Source organism: Leptopilina heterotoma, unplaced genomic scaffold, assembly GCF_015476425.1.
Source record: "Leptopilina heterotoma isolate Lh14 unplaced genomic scaffold, ASM1547642v1 Lhet_163, whole genome shotgun sequence".
NCBI lineage: Eukaryota > Metazoa > Arthropoda > Insecta > Hymenoptera > Figitidae > Leptopilina > Leptopilina heterotoma.
Window position 1 is genome coordinate 1,419,050 of NW_025110879.1, and position 27,455 is coordinate 1,446,504.

Here is a 27,455-nt window from a genome sequence, read left to right on the forward strand (position 1 = left end):
AATGAAAAGTGAATAAGGAAAATAGAGCAGAAGTAAATAAATAAAATAGACGGAAAGTACATAAAGGAAGGAAATGGAAAATAAACAATATCAATCGAAATATCGCGCAACGAGGGGAATAAACGAAAAAGAGTTTAGCCATCAGAGAAAATAGTATTTTGTTGTAAAATTAGAGGCAAATGTTTCCTTGAAGGGTACATAATAGTAGAGTATTGAGGATAATAACTGAATAGGAAGCGCTGGCGATTATTATAGATAGGCGTATAAATTCGCTTCTGTATAGAGAGAAAAGAGTGTATTATAATGAGTTCGCGTATTGTGTGGTGCTTCGCGGTGAATATTGCAATGTAGAATGGAGCAATCGTGCAATTGATCCTGATCTATTGGCAACTCTGTTATATTCTCCTTCTAGGAACTTGGCAGGTGCGTGATATCTATTAAATGATATCGTGAAAAAATATCTTTTCTGTAGAATGTAGCGGAACATTGGACAGATCCGTTACCACCAAGCAAGGATTCTTGTTTGTTATGTCTTTTCTCTCTCTCTCTCCTCTCTTACTCTCTGTCTCTTTTTCTCTATCTTCTCTCTAACCTTCTCTTTTTCTCTCTCTTCTTCTCTCATTGCAATTTTTAAAGGCTCATCTCTCGCTCCCTTCTTTGTCGAAATGGCAATATAAATGCAATAAGATATCCGAGAGGAACAAGCTATTATAGAAGTGAGGGGGAGGGGGATATTTGTTTTTATGCGGAAAAGTACATTCTTGCTACTGCAAGTTCCCATAATGGAAAGACAAACAACAATTCGCGATGAAATTTCCCTCAAGCATAAAATTCTCGCACTTTTTAGATTTCTCATCATCGGTAGTGATTGTTTCAGTAAATAGATTATTTATGCCGGCACTTATGAGATCACTTCTTTCTCGAAATTATATTATACAGGTATTTTTATTCTTTAAATTACGATTCGAAGGTTACAAAATTTTTTTTTTATTCAGTTAAAATCAGTTTCTCTCTGTAAACGGATTTTTTTATTGTCCTCGATACTTGTTTCTAAATATTTTTACACAAAGAGAAAAATTTTATTTAAACTCTCTGATAAATTCGCGCATTAATTAAATTACTCTTTAACTTTTATTCGCAAAAAGGAAAAATTTGAATTAAGAGAAATGAAATTAAAAAAGTTAAAAATGAGTTTTTATCGAAGAGGAAGATGAAAAAACACTGACGGTTGATAAAATATAATCTTAAAGAAGAAATCGCGGCAAATTCCAGAATGTCGTCTAGTACTCTACTTATTTTGAAAACTAAAAGAGTCTGTACACGTTTTTTCCGGTTCAGTTCTCTATCAGTTCTGTTACAATGTCTAGAAGCGAATTTCACTTTGTCGCTAAAGCACCTCTATACGGTTTCTTCGTTTGGTATTTCGGGCAATTAAGATTACCAGCAGTCTGATTTCGAAATATCGCGTATACGAGTTGATTTTGTATCCTCTCTCTCGTTCTCTCTTAGTTAAGGTATTAAACCAGCCTTATCCACACTGCGCACTTAACCAAACTATGCCGAACTTCCTTCTTATCGCAAAAAACACGAACAACTCGGTTCCGGAAATGTTCTTCTTTCTTAATTTATCGGACTTTTTCTCGATCTGAAACCCCTTCTCTCTCTCTCTCTCTCTCTCTCGTTGGATTACACTTTAGATGACGCCTTCCTTTAAACTCGTTAAATTCTTCCTCTTTTACTTTTGCCTGCTCACGGTATATAAGGTCTCTCATATACTCATTTAGGAATGCTTGTAAGAACGACGATTGCTGATATGTCCTCCTATATATACGTTTTGCGTTGAATTCCAGCTCAACGCAAATCTAGATTCTCAGCTATCTCGCTCTTCTTTTATTTACTTCATTTTGTATAAAGTTGTTACATTTTTCTATTTTTGCTTCTCGTTAACTCGCGGTTCTGTCTTTTTCGTTTGACATTGATTAGCTATTTTTTTCTCAATTTCAAGGACGCAATATAAGCACTGAAACATTTTTAATTCCTTAAATTTCTAAATCGAACTATAAAGCAGGGTTGCCACAGGTCAGAGAATTCAGGGAAATTAGAATTGGTCAGGGTGATAATGTAAAAGTCAGGGATTTTTATTAAAAGTACTGGAAAAAATTTAATTTTTAGAATTTATAAGAAAATTCTGAATTTTGGTGTTTTTTTTTGTTTGCCTCATAAACTATGAAATTGCCAAGAATTCTAATATAAAACCTTCAATTTTTTCTATTTCTGACAATAATTTCTTTTTAAATAACTTAATTCTTGAAGAACTATCTACTATTTTGACAAAATTCTTCACAAGATTTAGTTAATAAAATTGCAATTTTAATAAAATTTTCCTATACAATTCAATTATTTTTAATACAATTCTTCTTAAAAATTCAATTATTTTGACAAATTATATATTTTTTTAAGGAAATTCAATTATTTGAAAAAATTTGAATAAAATTCTTGGCAAAAAATTAATTATTTTCATAAATAATAAAATCTTTCTCGCGAATTTAACTATTTGAAAAAATTTTGATAAAATGCTTTATTAATTTGAAAAATTTCTTTTCAAAAATAAACATTTTCACATGAATTCAATTATTTAAAAAAAATTTGACAAAATTCTTCGTCAGATTGCAATTATTTTCAATTTTTTAATGAAATGTCTCGATCGAATTTAATTTTTTTGACAAAATTTTTAAAAATCATGAAAAATTCAATTATTTAAAACAATTTGAATAAAACTCTTCACAAGAAATTAATTATTTTCATAAATAATAATATTTTTCTCCGTAATTCAACTATTTTTTATAGAATTTTAAATAAAATGATAGAAATTGAATTTATTCTTATAATTTTTTTTTAAATTCGCTGAAAGAATTCAATTATTTTTAAAAATTTTGATAAAATTCTTCATAAAATTTCAATTTTAAGAAATATTCAATTATTTAATAAATTATTTATTTTTGTATTTAAATAATTGAATTCAAATAAAACTTGATTTGGAAATGAATTTCACTTAAATTTTTAAATTATAATTGAATATTAAAAGCATTATAGCGTGAATTTTTAGAAATAATTGAATTTTGAAAAGGGTTCAAATTAAAATATTTGAAAATTTGAATTTATACAGTTACAATATTCTTATGATATAAAATAATAATTTTATTACTCTGTCATCTTTAATTTCTTTATGTTTTATAATAGGCCTAATATTCTCATAAGTTGTTGAATTTCAAAAGGTTTGAATTTGAAAAACTTAAATCCTATAGAAAAATTTTAATGATTAAATTTTTATTTAAAAAAGAAGTTATTGATGATATCTATAATAATTTTTAGAGTGAATCAGAATATTCTTTAGGGTCAGGGAAAAAGTCAAAATTTTGTCTGGAAATCAAGGAAAAGTCAGGGAAAAACAGAATTAAATTTTTGTGGCAACCCTGTAAAGACTAAAATTACTACTAAAGGATAACTTTTATTATGGTAACCATTACCATAGCAAGCTCTAAAAAGGAGGAAATGAGAAAAAGTGGAGAAAGAATGAAATGGGCAAAAAAGGAGGGAAAGAGAAAAGATGGAGAAAGAGTATGAAATGGACAAAAAAGTAGGAGAAGAGAATGAAATGGCCAAAAAAGAATAGAAAGAAGAAGTTGAAAAAAATTCCTACTTTTCCCTCTTCTATTCTCGTTTACGCGCGGCAAGTATAGGTGCGAGGATAGTGTATATAATGTATCCCTTGGTTTTCGTGGATTAAAAAAAGAATGGTGGCAAAAGGGACACAAAGGAAAAAAAAGAAGTCTTCCAACCTCGTTAGGTTTCCACTGCGGATTTCAGGGAGTTTGTACACTCCTATCCACCGCGAGAGAGAAAGAGTCGCTTCTCAAGATAAAATCGGACCAATAGGGGAATATGCGCAGGCAGGCGCGTCTGTCTTCTGCGGGTAAAGTTCTCGGGGATAATAGGCATGTGCGACCGAACACGTTCTCTCGATATACTTTGTAAAAAATTTATATATCCACACAAACACGCATTCTATATATGGACACCAGTGTCGAGGACATTGGTGGACACATCAAAACGAGATATAGAGATGTAATGATCTATATCCTCTTTTTTTACAAAACTCCAATAATAACGAAATTATTCGACGTTCTTGAATACTCTGCTTTTTGTAAAAAGTATTTTTTTGTGAAAATACGCGTACGCTAATTGTGCAAAATAAATCTTACTTTTAGTAATTCGCTAAAGTTGCAGTTTTTATGAAATTATTCCTGATGGAAAATTATTCGGAGTTTCTCGAGTTTTTTTCTTTACTTCTTCTCTATTTTTTTCTCTCCTTCTACTCTTTTCTTTGGGTCTCCCACTCTGTTTCCTTCTCGTGCGACCAATATTTTGTGGCTTGTCCTTATCCTTTCTTTTTCGGTTCTCCTTGAGATTAATCTTAGAGCGGATCTCTCTTTCTCTCTCTCCTCTCTCGGGAGTAGATTTATTCGCGTACCACCATTGTGTATCCCCACGGGCTTTAGGACTCTGATTGCATGCTCCCGATGCTACCGCCCTGGTTAACGCAATTTCAAATAAGAATACTCAATCAATTATAAGCGTCGTTGTCCCCATGACCGAATTACTCGCCTCGAATAAATAACAACATTTTGAATTTCGAAAGTATTTCACATGTAATGTCCCTTCGCGCTCAAGAAAGAACGAAAAATTCAATTCATTTTTGTTGATTCGAAAATTTGATTCAGTATAATTTAAAAGCAAAAAGGCAGTCACTAATTCCAATAAGTAAACACTTATTAATTCAGGCTTCGCACTCATCTACTAAAACCTTTTATTTACTTCATTTTTTACGTTATACTACTATTTGGGTACTTTTTAAGATTTTAACCACTAAAAGCTACTATTTCTGATTTTTTTTAGAATGTCCACTACTTTAAATTCGCTAATACTAGAAATCAAAAAATTATTCTCAAAAATTATAATCAAATTCTTTAATACGATTCAATTATTTTCAATGTCTAGTATTTTCATAAAATTTCGCAAAAAATTCAATTATTAAAAAGAAATTAATAGGGAAGGGTGGTCCCATACCGACCCCCTAAAGTGCAAAGGCTAAAAATGTGCCAAAAATGTGTTTCTTTGTCTTCGTCAAAATTTTTTTGAGTAAAGGAACTATTTTTCAATGTTTTCTGACGGTTGACGAGGTTTCTGATTGTCATTAATAAAAGATCTAAAGAAAAAGCGAAAATTTACGTTTTTAACTTTCTCAAAATGGGTGGTCCGAAACCGACCCCCCATTTTTTGGGGAAAATCTCAAGAATTAAAATAAAATTCAAGTCTGTAATGAACTGTTAAATTATTTTGACTTCATTTAAATACATTTTTGGACTTTTTTCTGAACAAAAAGGTAAATAAATGAATCATTAGTAACTTTACGCTGAGATTATTTATGTCTTTAAGTTATGTTGACATAGTTAAACTTGAATTAATATTATTACTTTATTTAAATAAATTTTAAGGCCTTTTTTAAAATGATAATAAATATAAATTGTTAAACAGTGTCTAAATTTCCAATATAATAGCAGCAATGGTTTTGCCTGTTTTAATTTTCGCCCTATTTCTAGTAAAATATATACGAATTTTGTTATTAATTCTTTTTCGTTTTCGTACTTAACTGCTTCCAAAGATGTCGAAAAGTACAACTTTTCTTAATTCATATCGCCTTGTCGAGAACATTTCACAACTGACAATGAATAAAATATTTAACCAAAAGAGAATTAAATTTAAGTAATAAGTGCTGTGATTGTTAGTAAAATATTTTATAAATTCCTAAAAAATAAAAGTAAATATGCAAAACCTATCCTCACTTTATGTGAACAATAAGGAAGAAGAGAATAAACAATTACAATGTAAAAATATGGGGGTCGTTTTCGGACTGATGGTACTGGCGATTTTTTTAGTGGTACCATCTTCAAGAAACATAAGGGGGTCGGTATGAGACCACCCTCCCCTAAAATTATTCCCAAGAATTCAATTATTTACATAAATAATAATTCTTCGAAAGAATTCATTTATGTCGATAAATAAAAACAAAATTATTCCCGAACATTTAATTTTTTTGAGGCATTTTAATAAAATTCTTTGCAAAATTCAATTATTTTTATAAATAATAAAATTCATCGCAGGATTTCAATTATTTTTAATACAATTTTACAGAAATTGCTAAAAAAATGGAATTATTCTTAAAAATTGAATTTGAATTTAATTTGAATTGAATTTGAATTGAATTAAAAATTGAATAACAAAATTATTCCCGAAAATTTAATTATTTTGAGGCATTTCAATAAAATTCTTTGAAAAATTCGTAAATACCAATATTCATCACAAAAATTCAATTATTTTTTAAAGTAATAAGTTTCTTCTTGGAAATTAAATTATTTTTAAAAATTCTAATAAAATCGTTCGCAAGAATTCAATTATTTTCATAAATAATAAAATGCTTTTCAGAAATTCAATTATTTTCAAAAAAAATTTAATAAATTGCCACACAGATATTCAATTATTCTCAAAAATTTTAATAGAATTCTTTGTAAAATTTATTATTTTAAAAAATTTTTCGCAATTCAATGATTTTTTATATCTTCTATTTTCAGAAAATTTCCTAACATTTCAATTATTTAAAAGACTTTTTGTAAGAAATTTTCGTAAGAATTCAATTCTTTTCATGAATAATAAAAATTTCTCAAGAATAATTATTTAAATTAAAATTTGCATAAAATTAGTCAAAAGAAATCAATTATTTAAACACGGAGAAAAATATAAAGTAACTTTTACTACTTTTATAGTAAAAAATTTCCGGTAAAGCATTTCTGGTAATTTTTACTACTTTTGGAGTAAATTTTGCTACGTTCGAAGTAAATTTTACTAATTTTTACAAATATTTACTTCGAACGTAGCAAAATTTACTCGAAAAGTAGTAAAAATTACCAGAAATGCTTTACTGGAAACTTTTACTATAAAAGTAGTAAAAGTTGCTTTATATTTTTCTCCGTGAATATTTTTATAAAATTCTTGGCAAGAATTAAATTATTTTGATAAATATCTAAATTCTTTTATGAATTATAAAATTCGTTGCAGGATTTCAATTTATTTGCAGAATAAAGAAGAAATTTATTAGAAAGAAGTAAATATTTTTGATGAAAATTAGGAAAAAGTCAGGAAAATAAAATATAGAATGGAATTTTTGTCAGTTTTGTGAAGTGTCTAAAACGAGTGTTTTTGGTCAAGTTTAATTTTTCGATACCTGCATTATTTTTACTACTTTTTTTAGTTTCAACACGGAGAAAAATGGTGCTGAGTTTCTAGTAAAAGTTCCTATGGAATAGTAATAATTCTACTTTTATATTAAAAATTACTATTCATAGTAAAATGTACTTCGCATGAAGTATAAATTACTATTTCTGGTAGTAAAAATTACTAATAGTAATTATTACAGTAGTCACGTTTAAAAATTGCTTTAAGAATTTTAATTTTTACATCGTCATTGTAAGTTTTATTAAATTTTGTATTACTTTTTACATTCGATATGTTGTAAATATTACTTGTAGAAATTCTAATAATTAATACTGCGGAAAATAAAGATTGCTTCTGCAAGAAGCAACTTTTACTATTGCAGAACAAACTTTTTACTCGTAAAAGTAGTAATCCGTACCACTACTGTTACACACCTATGTGTGTGATCACGTCACTACTGTCATGCGCAGCGACCGTAACCTGCCCTATTTGTCCTATTTGGACAATTTTGTTTATATCAGTGGTGCGATCATTAATTCCTATATGCATTTTAATTATTTATCAATTTCCAAAGTATGCAATTCATGTATAATCACTTAATAACTAGTTAATTAATTTTTAATGAATTACTAATTAATTAATAAAAAATATATAAACAAATAAAATCATTAACATTATAATCTAATAATTTAATAATTAAAATAAGTAATTTTAAATTAATAATACTGTTTATTATTATTATTATTATTATTATAAATGTTTATATTTTAATTCAGTAACTTATCTAAATAAATATAATTTATGATTCACTTTATCGAAAAGAGATATATGCGGGTAACATGAAATTTTCTCCATAGCGATTGCGTAGCCGAGAGGCTTAGTATAAATGCGTGCGATTTTAGGTTGCGTTAGATATAAGTTAGGTAGGGTTCGAAACTGTATAGATGTTAAGATTTTCCGATATGTTAAGTTGTTAATTGTAAGTAAGAATGTGAAAAAAAAGTAAAACTTATGAATAATGAATAATAATACACATGCAGAGTGTTAATTACTTGAAAAAATATTTTTTGAACGCACTGATTATTTTATTTTAATTTATTAAAATAAAACGAGACAACATAGCTCTCTACACCAGCATTTTTTTCGTCACGGCGTGGACAGACGCGCAAGCGCGCCGGCATTCGTTTCGACCGTAGGTGTGAGGCGCGTCATTGTGTGGGTACGGATTACTACTTTTACGAGTAAAAATCTTTACTGAAATAGTAATAATTGCTCTGATTCGTAATAAAAGTTGCTTCGCTCAGAGTATTAATTGCTCGGGACATTTTAAATATTACTCGGCTTTTAATAAAATTTAGATTCCTTGAAGTAAATTATACTTTTTCAAAAAAGTAAAAATCGTTTGAATACGAAGCAAAAGTTACTATTTTTCGAGCAGTTTCAAAATTACTACTTAAAAGTAGTAATTTTTCATCGAAAATAGTATAATTATTATTACTATTTATTTTTCTCCGTGAAAGCTCCTTTTTGAAAATTAATTATCGAGTGCAAAGTCTGCTAATTAAAATTTAGAGAGAATAATTATTTTCTACTTATAATTAGTTACATTTCTTATACTAATTGCCGAAGCAAAAAGTAAGTCAATATTTTACTCAAAGATTACTTATAATATTTTTAACTAAATTCAGATTCAGAAAGTCCTAACTACTTTTAATTGTTATTAATTCTTGTTTGCAGTTTTCTCCTCCTTTTTGATGTTCATTCTTTATCTTTTGTGAAGAGAAGTCTATTCGTATAGAACGTATATAGCACTCGCAAGAGTCAAAGGTGTAATCTTGTAATTACAATGTTGAGTTGGTTGTGAAGTGACGTGATGATTACTGCATTACCGCCCTTCCTGAATTTTATAAATTTTACACTCTTGCATCGCATCGTCTATTTTCCTTTGTTTATTATCACATATCCTTCATGAATAAAATGCGATTATCCTCTTTTTTATACAACCAAAGTTATATACACTCTTCAATTTACACGCGTTAATATACTTTTGATGCAGTTCCCTCTCGTTAAACAACTCAATTGTCTTAATGATTCACTTTCGTTTACGCGCATATTATAGTCTTATTTTTATGCAGCAGGCAATTTTGAGGCAAAAATATGAATCATTTTTTGAAAATATTTAAGACAAACTAACAAAGGAACAAAATTCTAATATAGTTTATTCCATTCCTTGTAACAACTGTCCAGGCAATTATGTTGGACAAACAAAAAGATTTCTAAAAAACCGTTTCTATATGAACACAAAAGAGACTATTTAAAGCCACAGGATAAGCAAACAGCACTAACAAAACATGTTGGTAAATATAACCACACTTTTGACTTTTTTAATGTCTTAATAAATTCCATTCGTTCCATATTCGTTTATATACAAATAATTCATAACTATTTTATAATAAAACCAAAAAAATATGTATTTTGAAGAATATTGATAAAACTACTGAAGAGGATCCAAACTAGGATCGAAACGTCTAAAAAAAACTTAAAAATTTAGTTTTTCATTTCAAATTATTGATCCTACAAACCACAAAAAACTCTACACTATTACAATACTTCCCGTGTAGAAATTTCGCTGGGGCCCTTATCAGGGCCGGATAGGGCCGACCTATTAGGGAATGAAACGCCGCGCCCGATGTGGCCCTGATCAGGAAATCCACATTTTCTTGTCGCCCCGATCTGGCCCTGATCGGGCGCGGCGTTTCATTCCTTACTATGGCCCTAGTAGGGCAATTTCTACACGGGTTGGATCACAAAAGAGTCCTACACTTTTTGCAAAACAATTAAAATTTTAAATCTTACTTAATTAAAATTAACTTTAAATTAAAACTAACTTAAATTAAATATAATTAGAAATAAAATAAGTTAAATGGAAAATCCTCCCGGGAGAATCGAACTCTAGTCCTCTATACGCACTATGAATACAGTACGACCAACGTCGATTACTATATATAGTATTCATGAAATTGAAAATTAAAAATTACTAACAATTAGTAAAATTTTACTAGCCTTTAGCATAATTTTCCTAATTTAGATTTAAAGAGTATGAGAAAGAAGACAGAATGAATTTAATTTAGAAAAGAACAAAAAAAAAACAGGATGTGTAAAACTATATGAGACTAAATTGGCATTGAGGCTTTGATGGCAATTTGATGTTTAAGACGGCGCCAGTTCCGGTGTTTTGAAACAAGCAAAGGGGACCATTTAGAAATTAGTAAAACAAAGTTAACTTTATAAGAATATTGGTGTTTAGCAGCTGAATGTCAGTTTCGTGGTTTAGACCCTGATAAATAGTGAGGATCTTAAAACATGTAAAGGAGCATTTATAGGGGAGGAAGGAGGGTTAAAGGTGGAACCGAAAAATAAAAGAAATGTGCTTAATTCATATTCTACTCATGGAGTTGCAAAGTGTGCTCGGATTGGTCGCCTCACCGGAAATGACCGACCCTCTCACTTTTCTATTGTTTGTGGGCGAGTCGAATATTATTATTCCTTAATTTGTGCATCATGTGCGAATTACTAGGGGGACGAAGGTGTGTACAACGCCCTTTTTTCCTTATATTACGCCCTATGTATATATAACACACATCGGCGGCACACGAACCTTTAGCAAACATTCAAGATGGCCGCGGTAATTATTTATCCCTCACTTTGTTGCCTTCTCTCTCTCCCTTTTATGAAACCTTGATGCGTATAACGACATGTCATTAAACTTAATGGACGTAAGGATCACTGCGTGCCTTATTTTCCCCTCCGCGCCCTGCACGTTTTGCGCGGCTCCTTCGATGTTTATCTTTCGCGGTCTTTATTTTCTACACCGTGAGACGCTTGCAAAACCGATCATTTAGAGCATTAAACAATATCACTAAATCTCAATCTTACACTAAGCGATTTTATAATTTTCGTTGCATTTTTTTTCTATCAGAATTCTCACTACATTATGCAAAATTTAGGGAGTAAAGTTTTTCGAGTTAAAAATCTACTTTAAAAGTGAGTTAAATAGAAGAAAACCAAAAGAAGTAAAATTTAGAGAGTGACAAGATTTAGGGAGAAGTAAAATTATTAAAATTTACTAGAACAGGGTTGCCACAGATCAGGGAAAAGTCAGGGAAAGTAGAATTGGTCAGGGAAACCAGGGAAAAGTCAGGGATTTTTATTAAAGTACTGGAAAAAATTGAATTTTTGATAATATTTTTGAAAATAATTTCATTTTTCGAAGAATTTATTTAAAATTGTATTAAAAATAATTGAAATACTGTGAAGAATTTTATTATTTAGGAGAATAATTGAATTCTTGCAACGAATTTTTATTATATTTTTTTAAAATAATTGAAATTCTGTGAAGAATTTTATTATTTATGAAAATAATTGAATTCTTGCAACGAATTGTATTAAATTTTTTTTAAACAATTGAAATCCTATAAAGTATTGTAGTATTTATGAAAATAATTTAATTCTTGCAACCAATTTTATTACATTTTTTTAAAATACCTAATTGAATTCTTTTGAGAAATTTGATTGAAATAGTAGATTTTGAAAATATTTGAATTTCAGCGAAGAATCTCATTATGAAATGTAATTGAATTCTTGCAGAAAATTTTTGAAAATAATTACATTTTTCGAGGAATTTATTTAAAATTGTATTAAAAATAATTGAAATCCTATTGAAGAATTTTATTATTTTTGAAAATAATTGAATTCTTACAACGAATTTTGTTACATTTTTTTAAATAATTGAATTCATGTGAAAAATTATATTACTTGTTAAAATAATTTAATTCTTGTGAAGGATTTTATTAAAATTGTTGTAAATAATTTAATGTTATTTTGAAAAATTTTATGGAAATTTAAATTATTATAAGTTGTTGAATTTCATAAGGTTTGAATTTAAAATTTTTTGAAAATCTTAATTCCTTCTCTCTAAATTTGAATCAGCGAAAAGTCGCTGATTCACCAGCCCAGAGTATGCAACTGATGAAATAGCGTATATACACTGATAAAACAGCGTATATGCACTGATTTTCCAGCGTATATACCCTGTTTCATCAGCTGCATACTCTGGGCTGGTGAATCAGCGACTTTTCGCTGATTCAAATTTAGAGAGTATGGAATAATAATAATGATTAAATATTTATTTGAAAAAGAATTTATTGATGTTTTCGAATAATTTTATAATTAAAGTGATTCGTAAATAAATGTAATACAACAGTTTTTTGAGTGCGTCTAATAATTTTTAGAGTGAATCAGAATATTCTTTAGGGTCAGGGAAAAATTCAAAATTTTGTCTCTAAATCAAGGAAAAGTCAGGGAAAAACAATTGTTTTGTATGATTTAACATTAGAGCAGACAGTGCTGAATTTAAGACTGATCTTATAATTAAGATTTACTTTTTACTGTGAAGCACTAGGAGTAAAATCTACTTTGTAAAAAATTTAAGAAATAAAAAGCACTAGGACCCTCAGTTTTTCTAAGGATGTCAAATTGAGATAAAAACAAATCAAAAGTGTTGCAAAGCAATTCGTTTTGTGTCTCTATTTGGTATCCTTAGAAAAACTGGGAGTAAAATCTATACTCTGTAAAAAATTTAGGCAGTAAATAACACTACGGGAGTAATTTAGCAAAATCGGATAAATTGTCCGGCTTTAGTTTTGAAACAATGTTACATATATTTATCCCGTAACGAATTCACCGCGAGTAAATTGTGTTGTTGCCATCAATATAATTTCGCGATTTGTGCAACATTGTGAATATGTTGAAAGTAATATTACATGTGTGGAAATATGGGCAATTTGCTTTTGATAAACCTTCGAGTTTACAGCTGCGCGCTCGATAAATGTATATTAGGGATTTTGCAATATAAGCGCGCAAATAAGATGCGATGCCAATGTTATTTGTGTATAATAGGAATTTGAAATTACTCGTACATTCCTTAATATACGTTTCGTAGTGTTTTGTTTATAATGTGTACTCTAGAAATTATTGCAATTTTCAGAACATGCGGCTAATAAATCAATCTTGTTTTCTCATTCCCGACTAATTTGATTAATTCTAATTGTTGTAATTAGAGGCTGGGTGGAAAATTACATGTATATCTGCAATAAAGTTAATGAATCCAATTGCAATGATTAAGGGAATTCTTGATATAGTCATTATCGAAAATTACAACTGCTCTCCAATGCGCTTCTGCAGTTACTGAATAAGATTTAAGAAAGTTGAGGATTTTTTCGTCTAAAATTAGCTCAGAAAGTTTATTTTAAGATTTCTTCTTTTATTTCTTTAAGTATTTATCTATTTATCTGTCTAAATTTGAATTAGTAAAAATTTTGCGCCACTGATTCACATTAGTAAATCTATTCACTATAATTTGTACTATATAATAATAATAATAATAATAATAATAATAATAATAATAATAATAATAATAATAATAGACACACGAGGAGAAAAAAGACAGGATGTTCCTGGTCGCAAAACCTCCTCGTGGAATATGAAGAGACTCAAGGAAAAGTTCGGCCGGTCCTTAAGAGAAGCCCTTTTAATTGAGGACTTGGGCTGGGTGAAGAGGCCGAGCAGTCTGGTTAGGGAGGTGCGAGCGGTGAGGAACATGATAGTCACCGCTTGCAATGCGTCAATGCCACGCAAAGGCGCCATTCCCGTAAGAAAATCCTTGCACTGGTGGTCAGAGGAGCTAGCTTCCTTGAGGAAGGAATGCCTCAAAGCAAGAAGGACATATACCCGATCTAAGAGAGATCCCTTGCTGAAAGAGGCTTTCAAGGAGGCGAAAAAGAACCTCAAGAAAGAGATCCGCAAGTCGCGACGCTGTAGCTGGAAGGACCTAATCGAGAAAGTCGATAAGGACCCATGGGGTCTGGCTTTTAAAATCGTGACTAAGAAATTAGTGACGAGGCAAAAGACCCCCGGCCTGGACAATCCCGATTGGGTCAGACAGGTAATAAGTTCTTTGTTTCCTCCCGCAGAACCATACCTTAGAAGGGACTGGAGTTATTGCAAAGTCGAAGAGGAAGAACTTTTCACACTTAGTGAACTGCAAAAAGCAGCCAAAAGATTGAAAACAGGCAAGGCGCCTGGAATCGATGGGATAAGTAACGAGATCCTAAAGTTGGTAATCGACACTTCACCCCAGATTTTGCTTTGATGCTTCAATCTTTGCCTTGAGAGAGGAGAGTTCTTCCGCGACTGGAAGCGGCAGAGGTTAGTCCTCCTGAGGAAAGGTGAAAAACCTCTAGATAAGGTTTCATCGTACAGGCCTATATGCCTGCTATATACGATGGGTAAACTTCTAGAGGATATGGTTCTGCAGAGAATGCAAAGCCACTTGACCGAAGAAAATCGCCTGTTCGATCACCAATTTGGTTTCCGTAAAGGCAAGTCCACAGTTGATGCCATCCAGGCAGTTGTGAACATAGCCAAAGCAGGAAAAAACAAATTGGGACCTGGAAAAAAGAAGAGCTTCTGCGCGTTGGTAGCAATTGACATACGCAACGCGTTTAATTCCGCAAGATGGAAAGATCTCATCGAGTCGATGAAAAAGAAAAGCATGCCGCCCTACTTGTTGCGGATAATGGATAATTATCTTAGAGACAGGTGGGTTATATATGAAGGAGACACCTGCACTCACAGGGAAGAGATGCAGCGTGGGGCTCCTCAAGGCTCGAGGCTGGGTCCATTTGTATGGAATATATCTTATGATGATTTTCTGCGAATGGATCTGCCCGAAGGTGCGGTGATCGTCGGCTTTGCGGACGACGCGTTGTTCGTGTGCACTGCCGAAAGTGAGGAGGCTTTTGGGACATTGGTGAACGAATGTCTGCGACTAGCAAAAAGCTGGCTGGATACCAGAGGTCTTGAAATGGCCCTGGAAAAGACCGAGGCACTGCTGGTCACAGACAGACGTGGTTATGAGCTCCTACGAATCGTGATAGACGGATTCGAGGTCAAGTGGAGTAAGCAAATTAAATATCTTGGTGCGGAGTTAGATGGAAGATTAAACTTCCACTACCACATGGCTACGGCGTCAAATAAGGCGATCGAATGTGCGGCTAATCTTTCACGGTTAATGCCAAATGTAGGCGGACCCCGTAAGCAAAAAAGAAGACTGGTGGCGAGTGTCGCCTATGCTAAAATGCTCTATGCAGCACCAGCTTGGGCCCCATCCCTGAGGAGTAAAAGATGTGTTACCATCTGTGAAAAGATACTGTCGGCGCAGAGATCGATAACAACGCGTATCATCTCTGCATATAAGACGGTATCTACGAGTGCTGTGCAGGTCCTTGCAAGTGTCCCGCCAGCAGATCTTTTGGCGAGAGAAAGGGAAGAAATGTTTCTCTTTTCTAAAGAAAGCAGTTCCTTGGATGAGGAATTAAGACCAAGCAAGGGCCTGATCCGCAAAGAAGCGAGGCACAGACTCATAGAAAGATGGCAAGAAAGATGGGATGGTGAGGAAAAAGGTCGATGGACTTATCGCCTTATCCCGGCACTCGCCACCTGGATAAATAGGAAACACTGTCAGGTTTCCTATTATTTGACTCAGGCGCTCACAGGTCACAGGTGTTTTAACTCGTACCTGTGTCGCTTTAAATTACGCGAGGACGAGGTGTGTGCATATTGCCAGTTCCCTGAGGACAACGCGGAGCACACCCTCTTCTCATGCAGAAAATGGGACTTGGAGAGGCGGGCCATGTTCGAAGGTGTAAACAGTCAAGTTACACCGGAGAACATGGTATCGCTGATGACCCAGTCAGAAGAGAATTGGCGGCAAGTCGAGAACTTCATAATCTCGGTTATGTCGAGGAAGGATCTCGACGGCCGCCAAAAAAGCGTAATTTAAACAGCTTTCAAATTTGTTTGTTCGTTTCTTATTAATTTATTTTGTGATTTATTTGTCCTTCTACATTTTTTAATTTGTTTTGTTTTGTTTTTATTTATTTTTGTACAGTTTTGTCTTTTCAACGTTATATACCTGTTTACTTTTTTTTTATTTTCTTTTCTTTTTTATATCCGTTTGCGATTTTATCTTTTGACTTTTAACACTTCTTAAATAATTTTGTTTTTTTTTTATTATTGTTGTGCTGTAGATTCCGCTTAGACTATGAAATAGTTTTAATCATCTTTTTAACTAGGAACGCAGGAAAATCGCAGTGAGAAGAAGAAAGTCGCATTAGCGACAGAGTTGGAGCGCCACCCTCGAAGGCTAAAGTCTTACGACAGTTCCGAGGGAGGGTAAAGGGCTCCAGAAGAAGGGTTACGGGTTTTAGTGGGTCTGGCTGGTAGTAGGTCGCCAGTTTATTAAATTTATTATAACATTTATTTATTTATCTTTTTTTTTAATATTTTCTTTTGTTTCATTTGACCAACCCCACATAACCTTGGAGTGCGGAATCCGAGGTATCTGTAGGCAGATTTCGCAAAAGTCCCTAAGCAAAAAAAAACAAAAAAAAAATAATAATAATAATAATAATAATAATAGCCTTTTTGTTCAGTGTTATAATTTTTTATACATCATTTTAGTGAAATATGCGACTAAAAATATTCTTACAAAAGTGAATAGGATTAATTTTCTTGACTTTGGATTTAGAGAGATAGTTTTATTTCAATTTCGTCTCCATTGTCTAATATTGACAAATAATTTAATTGGTGAAATGGTTTTGTAACGGATTTCAATAAATTAATGCCGTTAAAAATTTGATTCTGAATATTGTGTGTGACATTTTTATGACTTTGGTATATTAGATGATTAACGTTCTGATATGGGGTGAATTGAAAGGTTGGGATATATATTGGGAATCATAAATATTTTTTACGATCCCATAAAAATTTATTTTTCTTCTCTACTACCAAACTATTGGAGTTTAATTTAATTGTTTCATTATAAATAAAGATAAACGGTCCTGTATCATGTGGATGGCAGGTGCACGAAGACGGTAACTATATTATAGTATTCTAGTGATTATTATATATTTCTTCCGTTCTATATACGTCATAATCATACTAAATAAGGGAATTCGTAAAATTATTGGAGAAGCTACGTTGAAAATATATTAGGTTAATTTTATGAATGGACCAGAAAAAAGAACACCTGATGCTGTAGCACTTGGAGCATCACGTAATAATAAACAAACCAAATTGTTTAATGAATAAACACGCAGTTAAAGTTTGGATGTTTGCTTCGACCTTTTCTGGTATTATTATACTTTGGCGGCGAAAAAAAAGTGCAGATACTTGTAATATTTGAGATGATCTTCAATATATCTGTAAAGGTTCTCAATTTCCATAAGCAAACACATGTGGGGTATAAGAGTAGGCACGAGTAAATTTGAAATATTTTATTGGCTCCGAGTATATACTTTACAGGTGTAAAGTGTAGACAGAGTAAAAAAAATGATGATGATGAAAAATACTTTAGTCATAGGAAGAAAGTTAAAATGTGAATTTACTACTGTGCGCGGATATACAAGAAAGTGATATTTAAAAAGTTTAAAGGATGAGAAGTTATAAAATTTGATACTTAGGAGAGATATTATCCGCTTTTTGGTTTGTACATGCGGCATACAGAAGAAAAAGAATATTTATTGTTGAAACTGGTGCTTTTAAGAGGGGAAATAAAATAAAGAGGAAGTAAACAAGGTTGTAGTGTATAATAATTGTCGTTGGCGGTTATTGATCCCAAAGCGAGAATCAACATAATGATGACCCTAAAAAACGGTAAAGCAATTATTGAGGAATTCTGTTCGATATACATATTGAAAAGAATCTATTTTGCTTTTAATGATTCGAGAATTAAAAATTCTTTGCTTTTTTGTTATAAAAAAAATACATAATACATAATTAATACATAATACATAATACATAATTTTTTGTTATGACAAAAAGCAAAAAGTTACATTCTTTTTCTTGAAATGAAAAACAAAATTCATCAAATATGGTTGTGATTAATTTTTGGGAGCTTGAAAAATCCATTATGCTCGATTATTCCGTCGCGATGAAAGCGAATGTCTTTTTAAATTGACAATAAAAATATGTGTGAGATTACGCTGAATTGCTGTTTGACGTAGGTGTCAAAAATTTATCTTGTTTTATGAGTTCGGAACTTGATTGTGCGAGAGAGAAGAGAGTAAGAGGAAAAAAGAGTAAAACGCGAGAGAGAAGAGAGATAAGAGCTACAAGGATGAGCGAGAGACAAGAACCAAGAGAGTGGAAGTCGTGTTATAAATGTCGGCTGTCTAAAGTGGTTGGGGTGTCATCGAGATACATCATGTTTGGTAGATGAGTTCGTATGTTCTACATACATATTCTCTCTCTCTCTCTCTCGTCTCTATATCGCACGTTTTGCATCTCGCCATCGCCTTATATTGTCAAGGAATAATACTTGAATGACGTTATATTGCCCTCGGCCAATGAATTCCCTTATTTTCTTCCTATCCATCGTGAAAGTCAATTCTTCGCAGTGGAGGAGCCAAAGTATCGCCATCGGATACGCAGTCAACATAAACGCGCAGATGATTATTCACTTTATCCTAGAAGAGAGCTCTCGAGAGCTTAGTCATTCCTTGTCTTCTTCTTCTTCTTCTTCTTCTTTTTCCTCCTCTCTGTATATATGCGTGCATGTTTATGTGAAAACTTATTTCTTGAATTAATGTTTGCGTGTACTGCAACACTGTTGCAAACTCAAATTCACGTCGTAAACTTGATAAGAAATTGATCAGATTTATAGCTTCCTCGTAAATAAGATATCGATAATCGAAAGTTGTAAATTAAGAATTCTTTTACTTTTTGCTTTCTTACATTTTTTATTTGAATAACAGTTTTTCTAAGGATGGCAAATTAAGTCAAAAAACGAATTAAAATTGTTGCAGATGCAACAATTTTGATCCGTTTTTTGCCTCACTCTCTAAATTTGAATCAGTTAAAATTTAAAAATAACTGATTCACACTGCAAGAAAAATATTGAAGGTACAGGCATTATACTTACATTATAGAATAATACTATATTTTTCTTGTAATCTTGGTGTGAGATTATGTACATGAATTTCATCTCAATAGGTTTATATAAGTAGTATTTAAAAAAAAGGGGGGGGGGGTATTGTTATTTAATCGATTTCTTTCTTTCCTAATTTGTATTTATTTCTTTTAATCAATCATATTTCTTCCCCATATATTTTTTTCTAAAAAAGGAGTTTAATTTTGGTGTACGGAACCCTAGATTTTAGTGTGAGTGTAACTCGCATTTGTTTTTTCAGTTTGAAAGCTACTTTTTGCTGCTTTGTTAAAATTAATTATCGAGTCCGAAGTCTCAGCGTGTGAAATTAAATGGACAGAAATTATTTGAATGTAACTTGATAATGGGGAAATTATCAAGAAGAAGTAACTCACCTAGTGTACCGTCTAGAGAAAATGAATGCCTGTCGTTTCTTAATGCCCAGGAACAAAGGTCACAGGTGGTTAGTCCGTCGGTTGCGATTCCCTCTTCCGGTAGATAAGGCGGTCTGGGTGGAGGTGGAACGAAACTTCCTATCACAGCCCATAAGGAATCTACGTCATTACTACTCCCTGTATAATACAACAACTCCTCCTCTGCAACACCGGCGAACCAGTCCATGTCGTTTACACTCGGATTTACACTATTTGTACTTGTTGCACTTGCACCGCTCACTGTCACCTGTAACACAAATTTAGATATTGTTAGTCATTTATCTTCTCGTTTCATGATATTCGTTAATTGATATTTTTTGCTAACATTTGGATTCAGAGGCAATTTAACCAACACAGTTTTTTTGCAGATATCAATTTGAGACAAATAAACGAATCGAAAGTGTGAAAAGGATGAAGAAAGCATTGAATATTTATTAAACAAAAAACGGTTTAAGAAGTAAAATATAGTATATTAAGCAACAAGGGAGTAAAAGTCATTCAACTATCTAAAAGTGTCATTTTGTCCATGTGGGATAATAACGATTTTTCTGATCTTGTCCGTAAGAATGGAAAAGCCACAAAGTTCTCGAATTGTTTTACCGGAATTAACATTTATTTCATTTAAATGTTTTTTTTGTTAAACTAGAATTGTTTGAAAATATCATTAGAGTCGTGAATTCTTTCCCAATTAACACCTGGGTTATAAAATGTCAATTAGGCTTTGACTGTGCGCGGTTAAAAGAACCCTTCGGTCCTAATATAATATTTTGAGATATAAACCGTTTGAAACCTAAACAAATATACTCGAGAGGTTATATACGTTTAGTGCTGGAGAGAAGAGTCAGGATGAGTCAAAGTTGCTGTAGTCGAAAGTTTTTTTTTTAAACTTCTCAGTTTTCGGGAAATATTAACAGAGTAATGTGTGATTCTGTCATTGTTTGATTTCTGTTTTTCGTCTCTTTTATTATTGGATACTCGAAAATACCACCCAAGTTTTGAGTGCTTCTAAAAGATTTTGATGCTTGTTTTTCTAGCTCGTAGGTTAAACATATGCTGGAGAGTTTTTATTTTTGCGACACTGCAAACAAAGGAGTTGTTCTACTTTTTCTCTTTTCCTGGGAGAAATGAGTTGTTCCTTTCTGGGACAACTCGGAATTCCTACGGAAATTATGAATATTTTCCTAGAAAATTCGGAGGTTCTACGTAAAAATTCTTTTCTTCTTTCTGTGAGAAAAGAGTTGTTCCTCTCTGGGACAACTTCCGATTTTTAAGGAAATAATGAAACGCTTCGTAGAAAATTCGTAACTTCTACGATAATAATTAATATTTTAGTAGAAATTCCAATGATTCTCTGCTATACTAGTGATTTTTTTTGTTTTTCCTCCTAAATGGAGTGACCCCGATTTTTTAATCATTGATAAACAGTGACATGGGATTTCAATTCTCGTTCTATTTTACAAATGTGAATCACTCAGTGAGGGGGGCTTTTCTTTTGAATACTGAGAGGTGCTGACTAGATGATTAGTTTTCTCTTTAGATATATCAAAATTTGTAATGATGTGGCAGTTTTTTTTCTTTTTTGAAGGGAAAAATTGCCTCTCATCAAATTATTGTTGCTCGTCATGATTTGAAAACATGACTTTTTAATGGGCAGGGAATTCCAATTTTACTGAAGTTGGTTGTATTCATAACAATGTTTCAGCAAATTTTTTCTAATATAGCCACTTGATCTCTAAATCAAGTATACATATAGACATCAAGAGAATTTCCTGACCTGATCATCCGAAGGGTGAAGAAAAAAACATCTTTTTATAATACTAGATTTTTTACGTATAATGAAATTTCTTTTGGAATGAACAGAAATCTTTTTTTGAATTGAAAAAGAAATCGTTTTGAGCTAAAAGTGAGGCCAAGAGCGAGGCCAAGAGTTAGAGTAGAGGCGTTTTATTTATAAGGAGTTGGCACGAATTGAGGCGATGATTTAAGGTAGCTCCGGTAACTTATCGTTTATAATTCAACGTTTATACGTCCAGGAAATTCTTAGAAGTGGAAAAAAGCGCACACTCAAAGGAAGATCGTTCGTCATGTTTAACGTAAGACAGGAAAATCACTGATGCTGCAGTGTTTGTATATCGAAAGTATTATCTCGAAGTGCGTTTGAGGGAAAATGAAAGAGGGAGAGAGAAGAATATAAAGAAAAAGAATAAAATAGAGAAAGAGGATAAGAGAGAGACAGAGTAAAATGTAGAGAGATTGTCTAGGTGCACCCTGTTTAAACCCAAAGTGGTCCAGACAAGATGTTATATTACCCGAAGACTTGAACGGACGACCTGCTTAAAGATTCGTTACCATCTACTTAAGACAGTTATCGGCGTGAAACGCATTATTTATAACACCACCTTGTCCGTTCTGCCATTAGAGACTATAAAGTATATCAAATACACCTGTGCTGTCACGTGTGAAGAAGTATTGGGTCATACCATCAGTTGTGGATATTCGATTGCCCTGAAGCAACAGTAATGCATTTAATGATTCAAGGAGAGGGAATTTACTCCCCGACACCGATATATTCCCAAGATATTAGTCATTTTTTCATTCCTTGTATAAAATCAGGTTTTGTACACAAGTATAAGAGTAGAGTTAGTATGAGCTACGAGAAGCGTTGCCCCACCTTGCAGCCGTTTCCCCCTCCACTTTCGCTCTGCCGAACTCGAAGTGGGGGATCGCTTCTCTCAATGTGATTCCCTTTTCCTTTTTCGGAGTTTTAATAATTAAATAAAAAAATTAAAAATTGTTAATATTACAATTAAATATTAATACTTCATACTAAATTAAATAACAATGATCAATATTGAAAGGAAATATTACTTTTAAAATTAAACAATAATGTTCAAAATTAAATTATGATATGAATATTAGTTTAATTTTGAAATTTCATTGAAATTGGAATTGAATATTAATATTTAGTATTAAAAGTAAATAATATTTTTTACTATAGACTTTTTCGTTTTTTATTTATATATATATATTTTTTTTTGTTTGGTAAATCGAAGTTGAATTAAAGCAAGAGAGTGTACGAGAAATTTGTCGATATATTTCTGTTTAAAAGGAATGCCGATTGTCTCATGGAATGTTTCTTCGATCTCTCCCTGAAAGTCAATTTGTAGCGAGCACTATAATTTAGCGAGGAAATCGAGAGAACCTGGACGCGAGGTCTGGTTGAAACAACTTCGTAATTTGAAGCAGAAGTACTTTTCTCCCCCCCTCCCTCCCCTCCTCTTTGTGCGAATACCAAAATAAAAAGTTTTTACGGGTATTTTATTGAAATTTCCGGACATCCGTTTGGAATTTCCGTATTTTTTTTGGTGTGAAAGAGAAAAAATAAGTTTTCTGAAATGTTAAGAAAAAAAGTAACTTTCCACAAAAGAAGTGATATTTTATTTTTTTAAAAATTATTTTATTGTTTAATTGTTTTATTTAATTATTTTGTTTAATTAATTTATTTAAGTATATCGTTTATTATTTTATAAAATTATAATTATTATGTAGATTGCATTTCTATGGAATTTATATTTTATTAATAAATTTTTTTCATTATTAGAAAGAAAAAAGAATGTGTTTAACTTGGTTTTTATGGTTTAAATTATATTTGATTTGAACCAAATATAATTTATTTGAACAAAAAAAATTTATTCGAACTAAATTTATATTTCATTTGAACCAAATATATTTTATTTGAAACAAATACAATAAGTTTTCCAATATAAATAGTAGAAAAAAAATACAAAGTAAGAAAATAAAAATTAATTAATTAACCGAAGCAATAGTTCGTAAAGAGAACAAATAAATTTTCTAAAATGAAGAAAAAAAGAAAAATAAGTTTTCACGAAAAAAAAGAATTAAAAATTGCGTGAGGCCGCATAAAGATGGGTTGATACTTGTCGAATGGACCGCGTGACGATGACTATAATGAAACGCATTGATCGCTTTAATTACCGTGATATCAGCGCAATTAAAGACCCGTTGTATTCAAGATTTTCTTTGACGTGAACGCGTGACACGAATTCTTGACTGGATCACCATCATCTTCCTTAGGGAGGTGGAGGAGGAGGGACATTGCCTGTCATTCCCTTTCAGGGTTACTGTAATGCAATCCATGCCGCACTTGCATACACTTCCTTGATATATACATATATTGTGTCCCGATTATTTTTTCTCACCTATTATGAAGGTAATGAAAAATTTTCAGTTACAATGGGTGTGTATATGCGATGATAAAGAGGGGCAATGTCCGACAAGAATGGAAAATATCTTTATTCTTCGTCCTTTTTTTACTTCATCATCCGACGTCTTCAGTTTTATTGAACTTTTCCTGACAAATAAAAATTGATGGAATTTATTAATAAATTCGTATTTGAACGAGATGAATGAATATTTAAATTTAATTAATTTTTTTCCAGAGTCATCGTTGGGGATTTTCTTTTTTTTTGAAAGAGGAGCTTTTTGTTTTGGAAGATACATTGTGTTTTGGTTCTATTATTTCGGTAATTAATTAGATTGTTTGTGGTAATTAGTATATTTTCTTAATTGATTGTTTCTACTGGAAATTTGTTAATTGGATTTTTATCAATTGAAAATTATCTATAATTGGATTTTTATTGACTGGAATTGAATTTTTATTGACTAAAAATTTATTAATTAAATTATTATTATAATTGAAACGTCATTTGTTGAATTTTTATTGACAGGAAATTTATTAATTGTAAATTTATTTATTTGGCCTGGAAATAATAATTGCAGTGATTTTTGATATTGATAATTGAAGTTGGCTCTGAGTGACTAGCAAATTTGTCATTTAACCAAATTTTGTTTAGTGTCAAAAATTATTTGGACTTTAAATGGAATTCAAGAAAATTATATCAAGTGAAACAGTTATGAAAATTAAATTTCGTTCTAAATAAAGAACAGCTTTATGAAGTTGACCGTATATTCAAAAAATTAAAAACATTATTTACTTGAATAATTTGTTAAAACATGACAAGTAAGAAATTAATTGGATGAATAAAGAAATTAAATGGGGCTAATTAAACAATTAAATAGGACTAATTAAGAATTAAGGAATATATTAAAATATAGCAAATTAAAAGTCAGTTAAAATATAACAAAATAACAAAAATAAGAAATTTTAGAGAAAATTGAGGTAAATTATATTATGTAATTTAAAAATTTTGTTAAATGTAATTTTTTTATTAGGTACTATTTTATTTTTCCAAACATAATTTTTGTATTATTATTTAATTTTTCGAAATTTAATTTTTTAATATTAGTTTATTTTTTCAAATGCATTTTTTGATAAATTTATTTATTTATTGAATAGTGAACAGGATTTTAAATTTTATTTATTTAGTGTTTTTAGTTCATTGATATTTTAAGGTATAAATATAATAACCAGAACCATGAAAAATAATAACGATAAAAAAAAGAATCATCAGAATCAATACAGTAATAGAAGGGTGAACAAGAAAAAATATTGAACGCTTTTTATTTGAATGAAAAGCTTTCACTTTTATGTACTCCTAAAAAATAGTCGGCGCTATATATTTGATTTGCAGCATCTGGTCAGCGACTATAATATATAAGCGGCTCACCCTTGTTTTCTCACGTTTATTTTTTCTCTCATTTTTCTTGTTTTTTTTTTTGCTTTCAATTTGGACACATACATGGCATTCGATACCTATTATATTCGACGATATCTTCCAGGAACCTCTCGTTATAATTATTATACGTTTTGGCATTTACGAGCACACCGCACTATTTGAGTGCCCAGTCTCGTTTTATATTTTGAAAAACGCCGTTGCAGTTAGCCATATATATTTATTTATAAATGTTAGTAATATTCCAAGAGAGTATCTATCAAACATGCCAGCGGGCGAACCTATTAACTGTCTTGACTTTCAGAACGTCAGCAATTTTGGCTACAAATTATTATTATTGATAAATGGACAATTTTTTCTTTTCGAGTGAATTCCAAAATTGAGTTTTGTAAAATTTTGGATAATAAAATAATAACAACCAAAAATGTATTAATAATAATAATTAACAATATATTATCCAACTGTAATATGAATATTAATAATTAATATTTTTTTGTTATAAAACACTAAAAGGAAAATCCACTTTAGAAAACTATTTTTTAATTAAAAGAAAACAAGAAAAATCTTTTCGAATAAAGTTTTTTTAATTTTTAGGCTTTTTCTTCGGTTTGTTTAGAGAACGAAAGTTGTTAGTTGATGAAAGAGAGTCAAATAATTTTTCTTGAAAGAAATAAAAGTTGAGGGGTGTAAAAAACTTTTGTCAGCGACGCTCTCGAATAGAGGAGAATGATTTGTGAGATACCTTCTAAAGGTTAAGTCAATATAGTCTCTCTGGGTTATTTTGCGAGGGGTTTATTTATTTATTTTTATTTTTAATGATTGTCAAAATTCAAAAAGCAGTTGATTAATGGTTTTTATTGTATGCAGTCAGCAACAAAACGATAAATTTAGAATTATTGATAAAAATGATGACTTTATTAATAAATTCAGTTATAATTTCCATTTTATGATGATTACCCCCCCCCCTATTACAAAAAATTCCCTAGCTAATTATATTTTGAAATGAAATTTTCTATGTGGTTATGACTATTATGATGGTAATTTTCTATTCGATGCATATTCTATTCTATTCAAAAGTTAAGATAAATAATTATTGTTATAATTACAATATAATTAAATGTTTACATTTTTTAATATAATATTAATTTATATTAACAAAATAGAATAAATATAATAGGAAAAAAAATATTTAATTATGTCACGTAAATAACTATAATAATTGTTTTTTTCTGTTACAGGTGAGACCTTTAAAAATTATCTACAATTTCTGCAATAATCGTGAGTTCTGTTTCTATTTACTTATAATTATTAAATGCTACTTATAATAATGAAATATTTATATTATATTTTATAAATATATTTATAAATGTGATATTTAATAAAAAATATTTCGTTCATTTGAACGTTCAAAACTACACAGGAAAAAAAAGTCTGACTCCGTTTACACCTTAAATTCAGCCTATGTATTTCACATAAGTCTGTCCTTGTTTAACGGGGCTGACTCCGTTTACATCTTAAATTCAGCCTCAAAAATAGGCTGGAAGTAAAACTTTTTTTTTTAGTGTGTAATGATTCGCTAAATGTAAATTTTCCGAAGTGTAATTAATTGAAATTTACCATTCCGATAATCAATTAAAATTTTGCTAAATTTAATTTGCAAAAATAGTTGTAAAATAGGTGTAAATTTGAAAAATAGTGGTAGCATGTAGAACACTTGTAATATGTAAATTAATTGCATTTATCTCTCGTTGCATTTGACTTAAAAATGTGTTGAATAGAGTGGTTTTTCCTCACACAATCTTTCTTCTTCTTCGTCTTCTTTTTTTTTAACACGCTTTTGCTCACTAAAAACCTGCGGAGAGAGATCATGATACGGGAGTGAGAACTCGATTCTCTCATTTCTCCTTTTTTTCCCTCCCCCCTCTCCAAGCCCTTCTTTTTTTTCGCACTCAAGTGCTTTTGTCTGAAAATCACACGCGGTTTCGTTCT

At 30.9% G+C, this 27,455-nt stretch overlaps 1 protein-coding gene across 2 annotated transcripts in view; it reads right to left on the minus strand.

Annotated features, from left to right (window-relative positions):
- Positions 1 to 27,455, minus strand: part of LOC122498983 — a 223,282-nt gene that overhangs the window by 79,838 nt on the left and 115,989 nt on the right. For both annotated transcript variants that reach the window (XM_043607002.1, XM_043607003.1), the window contains exon 2: positions 19,774 to 20,059. In XM_043607002.1, the coding sequence (XP_043462937.1) occupies positions 19,774 to 20,059 (286 nt within the window). The remainder of the gene's footprint in view (positions 1 to 19,773; positions 20,060 to 27,455) is intronic.